The following is a 7,616-nucleotide window of genomic DNA, read 5'->3' as shown; positions in this document are numbered from 1 at the left end:
AATTTTCCATGTCCAAAGCCATAACTCAGACATGCTTGAACAGATCTGATTCAAAGTTGGTATTAGGACAGTGTTGTATGACATACATGTGCATATCCATTTTCATCGTGATACAATCCAATATGGCCACCTGGCAGCCATTTTGTTTGCGAATTTTCCATGTCCAAAGCCATAACTCAGACATGCTTGAACAGATCTCATTCAAAGTTGGTATTAGGACAGTGTTGTATGACATACATGTGCATATCCATTTTCATCGTGATACGATCCAATATGGCCACCTGGCAGCCATTTTGTTTGCGAATTTTCCATGTCCAAAGCCATAACTCAGACATGCTTGAACAGATCTCATTCAAAGTTGGTATTAGGACAGTGTTTTATGACATACATGTGCATATTCATTGTTGTTGTGATACGATCCAATATGGCCGCCTGGCAGCCATTTTGTTTGCGATTTTTCTATGTCCAAAGCCATAACTCAGACATGCTTGAACAGATCTCATTCAAAGTTGGTATTAGGACAGTGTTCTATGACATACATGTGCATATCCATTTGTTGTCATGATACGATCCGATATGGCCGCCGAGCAGCCATTTTGTTTGCGAATTTTCCATGTCCAAAGCCATAACTCAGACATGCTTGAACAGATCTCATTCAAAGTTGGTATTAGGACAGTGTTCTATGACATACATGTGCATATCCATTTCTTGTCATGATACGATCCGATATGGCCGCCTAGCAGCCATTTTGTTTGTGAATTTTCCATGTCCAAAGCCATAACTCAGACATGCTTGAACAGATCTCATTCAAAGTTGTTATTGGGACAGTGTTCTATGACATACATGTGCATATTCATTGTTGTTGTGATACGATCCAATATGCCTGCCTGGCAGCCATTTTGTTTGCGATTTTTCCTTGTCCAAAGACATAACTCAGACATGCTTGAACAGATCTCATTCAAAGTTTGTATTAGGACAGTGTTCTATGACATCCATGTGCATATCCATTTTCTTCATGATACGATCCCCCATACCCGACCCATCCTTTATTGTTGTAGGCATGTTCCATGTCCAACAAGCAGACACAACATATCTAAGTCTGTTTGATTTAGGTTCACAAGTGTTGTTGTGTGATCAGAGTAGTGATAATTCCTTAAAAAACAATCATAGTCATTCTCAATGACTTGTTTACATATGTAGTACTTCTACTCTTTAGTTAGTTGGTATACTAGATCCACCAAGGGCTGGTTTACGTATGTAGTACTTCTACTCTTTAGTTAGTTGGTATACTAGATCCACCAAGGGCTGGTTTACATACATGTATGTAGTACTTCTACTCTTTAGTTAGTTTGTATACTAGATCCACCAAGGGCTGGTTTACATATGTAGTACTTCTACTCTTTAGTTAGTTGGTATACTAGATCCACCAAGGGCTGGTTTACATATGTAGTACTTCTACTCTTTAGTTAGTTGGTATACTAGATCCACCAAGGGTTGGTTTATGTATGTAGTACTTCTACTACCGATAATCTTTAGTTTTGTCTAAACTATTTTTACAAGGATATGGAGCTGCAGATTCAAAATTGTCATGCACCTTTAATATATGGGAGCCAAGCTGAACACCTTTAAAACTAAACAAGAAGTTGGAATTTATGCCCTGGTAATTCTGTGTTATAACAGTGCACACCTACATGTATGTGATTTGTTCTGCAGTTGTTAAAATATGAGTTCAAAATGTATACTATTTTCCTAATTTCATGTAATTATGTTTGTCGGACCTAAATAAGTTTTGCCATTACAAGTCTTTCAACTCATAATCACAAGGTGCCCTGTACTCAGTAAGTTGTATTTTCTGAACAAAGAAAAATTTGGGGAATAATATCTGTGGCTGATTGCAACCATTGAGAATGTTCAGTCAAATGCATCATATTCTACTTGGGGCATCATTTGGAAGATTAATTTACATTATGCTTTGGAAATATCCCTTTCTAGGTATTGAAATAATTCGACTTTTTGTGTTCAATGGTGTATAATACTTATAAGGGAATTACATTAATTTTGTAAACTGCTGCTCCATTTTTAGCCATACAGTTGGTATCCATGACAACAATTTTAATCTTGATTTCTGTAATCCATTGTATCGTGTCAGGACTCTCCTTTTATAAATGCAGTCAGTGGGTAGCTGAAATCTGGCATATAGAATCCTTTTATACATGCAGTCATGTGGGTATCTGAAATGTGTATAGAATCCATTTATAAATGCAGCCAAGTGGGTATCTGAAATCTGGCATATAGAATCCTTTTAATAAATGAAGCCATGTGGGTATCTGAAATCTGGTGTATTGAATCCTTTTATAAATGCAGTCAAGTGGGTATCTGATATCTGGTGTATAGCATCCTTTTAATAAATGTAGTCAAGTGGGTATCTGAAACCTGGTGTATAGAATCCTTTTAATATATGCAGTCAAGTGGGTATCTGAAATCTGGTGTATAGAATCCTTTTATAAATGCAGTCAAGTGGGTATCTGAAACCTGGTGTATAGAATCCTTTTAATATATGCAGTCAAGTGGGTATCTGAAATCTGGTGTATAGAATCCTTTTATAAATGCAGTCAAGTGGGTATCTGAAATCTGGTGTATAGAATCCTTTTATAAATGTAGTCAAGTGGGTATCTGAAATCTGGTATATAGAATCCTTTTATAAATGTAGTCAAGTGGGTATCTGAAATCTGGCATATAGAATCCATTTATAAAGGCAACCAAGTGGGTATGTGAAATCTGGGGTATAGAATCCTTTTAATATATGCAGTCAAGTGGGTATCTGAAATCTTGCATATAGAATCCATTTATAAAGGCAGCCAAGTGGGTATGTGATATCTGGTGTATAGAATCCTTTTAATATATGCAGTCAAGTGGGTATCTGATATCTGGTGTATAGAATCCTTTTAAGATATGCAGTCAAGTGGGTATCTGAAATCTGGTGTATAGAATCCTTTTAATAAATGCAGTCAAGTGGGTATCTGAAACCTGGTGTATAGAATCCTTTTAATAAATGCAGTAAAGTGGGTATCTGATATCTGAAATCTGGCATATAGAATCCATTTATAAAGGCAGCCAAGTGGGTATGTGATATCTGGTGTATAGAATCCTTTTAATATATGCAGTCAAGTGGGTATCTGAAATCTGGTGTATAGAATCCTTTTAATAAATGCAGTCAAGTGGGTATCTAAAATCTGGTTGCAGAATCCTTTTTATAAATGCAGTCAAGTGAGTATCTGAAATCTGGTGTATAGCATCCTTTTAATAAATGCAGTCAAGTGGGTATCTGAAACCTGGTGTATAGAATCCTTTTAATATATGCAGTCAAGTGGGTATCTGAAACCTGGTGTATAGAATCCTTTTAATATATGCAGTCAAGTGGGTATCTGAAATCTGGTGTATAGAATCCTTTTAATAAATGCAGTCGAGTGGGTATCTGATATCTGGTGTATAGAATCCTTTTAATAAATACAGTCAAGTGGGTATCTGATATCTGGTGTATAGAATCCTTTTAATATATGCAGTCAAGTGGGTATCTGAAACCTGGTGTATAGAATCCTTTTAATAAATGTAGTCAAGTGGGTATCTGAAATCTGGTGTATAGAATCCTTTTAATAAATGCAGTCAAGTGGGTATCTGAAACCTGGTGTATAGAATCCTTTTAATAAATACAGTCAAGTGGGTATCTGAAACCTGGTGTATAGCATCCTTTTAATATATGCAGTCAAGTGGGTATCTGAAATCTGGTGTATAGAATCCTTTTAATAAATGCAGTCAAGTGGGTATCTGATATCTAGTGTATAGAATCCTTTTAATATATGCAGTCAAGTGGGTATCTGAAATCTGGTGTATAGAATCCTTTTAATAAATGCAGTCAAGTGGGTATCTGATATCTGGTGTATAGAATCCTTTTAATAAATGCAGTCAAGTGGGTATCTGATATCTGGTGTATAGAATCCTTTTAATAAATGCAGTCAAGTGGGTATCTGAAATCTGGTGTATAGAATCCTTTTAATAAATGCAGTCAAGTGGGTATCTGATATCTGGTGTATAGAATCCTTTTAATATATGCAGTCAAGTGGGTATCTGAAATCTGGTGTATAGAATCCTTTTAATAAATGCAGTCAAGTGGGTATCTGATATCTGGTGTATAGAATCCTTTTAATAAATGCAGTCAAGTGGGTATTTGATATCTGGTGTATAGAATCCTTTTAATATATGCAGTCAAGTGGGTATCTGATATCTGGTGTATAGAATCCTTTTAATAAATGCAGTCAAGTGGGTATCTGATATCTGGTGTATAGAATCCTTTTAATATATGCAGTCAAGTGGGTATCTGAAACCTGGTGTATAGAATCCTTTTAATATATGCAGTCAAGTGGGTATCTGAAACCTGGTGTATAGAATCCTTTTAATAAATGCAGTCAAGTGGGTATTTGATATCTGGTGTATAGAATCCTTTTAATATATGCAGTCAAGTGGGTATCTGATATCTGGTGTATAGAATCCTTTTAATAAATGCAGTCAAGTGGGTATTTGATATCTGGTGTATAGAATCCTTTTAATATATGCAGTCAAGTGGGTATCTGATATCTGGTGTATAGAATCCTTTTAATAAATGCAGTCAAGTGGGTATCTGATATCTGGTGTATAGAATCCTTTTAATATATGCAGTCAAGTGGGTATCTGAAACCTGGTGTATAGAATCCTTTTAATATATGCAGTCAAGTGGGTATCTGAAATCTGGTGTAGGGAAGCTTAATCTTTATTTCTTATAAAGTAGATTATAATAAAAATAATCACAACGTGCTGTACAACTAACAGGAAAAACAAACAAAAAAAGATTTGTATAAAGATTTACATAATATTGCTATTGGTGTTGTTATTCACAGATCCCAAAGTAATCCGAGCTATAAGAGGATGTCCTTTTCTGAATAGACTTGTGTATGTTTCCTGTAGTCCACGATCAGCTGAAGCCAATTTTATAGAGTAAGTCAGTCATACCCATGACATCAATTCTTATCTGTGTAGCTAACAGGTTATTTTAGACCCACGTAACCCCTATTTCTTGTAGAAAAATGGTCACCTAAATAATTGGTCAATCAGTCAGAGTTGGCCGGTAATGTGACAATGGCAAATATTAAGTTTTGCAGAAATATTATTAAGACGTTGATAGGTTTCAGTTCATTTTCTTGGACTGTCATTATGTTAATCCAGTTTATCAGTGTGTGTGTGTGTGTGTGTGTGTGTGTGTGTGTGTGTGTGTGTGTGTGTGTGTCTGTGTGTGTGTGTGTCTGTGTGTGTGTGTGTGTCTGTGTGTCTGTGTGTGCGTGTGTGTGTGTGTCTGTGTGTCTGTGTGTGCGTGCGTGTGTGTGTGTGTGTGTGTTTACAGTGCAATGCTAAGTATCAACCATCCTAACTTAAAGTTTTATTCCTGTAGTCTATGTAGACCACCATCTAACAGGATGAAGGGAGAACCATTTAAACCAACCAATGCTGTACCAGTAGACCTGTTTCCTCACACCAAACTGTGTGAGCTGATTATTCTGTTTGAAAGAGAAAGACCACAGAGACAAAGGAGAAGTTCTAGTCCAACATTAACCACGCCAACAACATCCACAGTGAGTGGAAAAGCTGAGAATTCAGATCGAGGAGACACTGATGTTGGCCAAACTGGTGAAACCCTAGATGGTAGTACTGGTGACAGTAAAACTGATGTTGGCCAAACTGTTGAAACCCTAGACAGTAGTACTGGTGACAATACAACTGATGCAGTTGCAGGAGATTGAACTGAATTTTCTCTTTGGTTGTGTGCTTTTGACAATGTTTTGTAGAAGAGATTCTCTCTCCAAACAAATTTTCTGCAAGGGTCAAGGTAAAGGTTACTGTGGGTAATGAGATCTCCAGGTTTTTGAAGTGAACCCTTTCAAAATCATGAATAGTTGAAGGAATTTTGCATGATTTCCTCTTTAAGTTTTGTACTTGTTGACAACTGAGAACACTTATGGACATTGCCAAACCCTCCACTCTACAGTGTATAGAGAAGATAAAGCAGTATTTATGTTATAACTAAATTACAACCTTTGACATGTGTCACTTGTCATATATTGAATTCATACTTTTGGTTGTGGTATGATATCATGGAGGGCACTGTTGGGATCTAGTCAATTAGACAGGGATCTTTCTGCAGAATGTCCATTCCTAAAGTGTGTAGCATGATGTTGGAGGCATTTCAAGATCAAAAAGCCTCAACAGGTTTAATTTGAGGTCTAAAATTGTCCCGACTTAGGATATGAAATGGAGGTCTCCTGAAATGTGAAACTGTTCTGAAGTGTTTCACATGTGAGTGATTATAATTCTAGAAGTGTTCCAATGTAGCTCATGGTAGGACTCATGAAAAAGTTGCATTTAAAGATACAGGTTTCCTAAACCCCTTCCTAGTTTATTACATGTTAATGTTTTTACCGTAAGTAGTACCCCAGATTTAAACTGAATGCCTTCCGAAAGGAATTTCATGATTTATGCAAGAAATTTAGCTCTATATCTGTGATTCGTCAAGTCCCAATGAAAGTTAGTTTTCAAAAATGTTGTTGAAATGCCTGCCACGCCCCCTATTCTCAGCACAGGAAAGCTTGCCATCCTCGACTTCACTCGGCTTTTGTGATCCCCTACGGGAAAATTGTCAAGATTTTGTTGAGTGGCGCACCCTCACTGTACACTAATTATATAGAGGTCAATGTATAGGTCACCATTATTGATACATTGTTGCGAAATTTTCTTTGTAGGCTAGGCGAGGCTTGGTCTATTTTCCATATTTTGACCACACACATGATTTGGGTATAAATTATAGATTATTACACTTGATAAATATGTGAGAGTGTATTTATATCCTGAGATACAGAGCTAGATAAATGATTATGTACAAGCCTTGCAACAAACAGAACAGCGGTAGTTTGTTAGTCCCCGCCGGACGAAGTCCGGGACGGGGACTTATGGATTGGGTTCCGTCTGTCCGTGCGTCCGTCCGCAGCCATTCTTGGAGATGCCTGGACCGATTTTTTTCAAACTTGGTACAGGGGCAACATACAATGGCATACAATTTGTTTCATGATACGATCCAATATGGCCGCCGAGCAGCCATTTTGTTTGCAAATTTTCCCTGTCTAAAGCCATAACTCAGACATGCTTGAACAGATCTCATTCAAAATTGGTATTAGGACAGTGTTCTATGACATACATGTGCATATTCCTTGTTGCCTTGATACAATCCAATATGGCCACCGAGCAGCCATTTTGTTTGTGAATTTTCCCTGTCTAAAGCCATAACTCAGACATGCTTGAACAGATCTCATTCAAAATTGGTAATAGGACAGTGTTCTATGACATACATGTGCATATTCATTGTTGCCATGATACAATCCAATATGGTCGCCGAGCAGCCATTTTGTTTGTGAATTTTCCATGTCCAAAGCCATAACTCAGACATGCTTGAACAGATCTCATTCAAAGTTGGCATTAGGACAGTGTTCTATGACATACATGTGCATATCCATTTTCATCGTGATACAATCCAATAT

The 7,616-nt window shown here is 36.9% G+C and overlaps 1 protein-coding gene across 1 annotated transcript in view; it reads left to right on the top strand.

Annotated features, from left to right (window-relative positions):
* LOC144448897 (tRNA (uracil-5-)-methyltransferase homolog A-like) overlaps nucleotides 1-6,978 on the top strand; it is a 54,632-nt gene extending 47,654 nt beyond the window's left edge. The window contains exons 16-17 of the mRNA XM_078139240.1: nucleotides 4,932-5,028; nucleotides 5,480-6,978. Of these exons, the coding sequence (XP_077995366.1) occupies nucleotides 4,932-5,028; nucleotides 5,480-5,828 (446 nt within the window). The 3' untranslated portion in view covers nucleotides 5,829-6,978. The remainder of the gene's footprint in view (nucleotides 1-4,931; nucleotides 5,029-5,479) is intronic.
* The last annotated feature ends 638 nt before the right edge of the window (nucleotides 6,979-7,616 follow it).

Source organism: Glandiceps talaboti, chromosome 18, assembly GCF_964340395.1.
Source record: "Glandiceps talaboti chromosome 18, keGlaTala1.1, whole genome shotgun sequence".
Classification (NCBI taxonomy): Eukaryota; Metazoa; Hemichordata; class Enteropneusta; family Spengelidae; genus Glandiceps; species Glandiceps talaboti.
The sequence above is the reverse complement of the archived record's forward strand: the minus strand, read 5'-3'. Positions and strand labels throughout refer to the sequence as shown.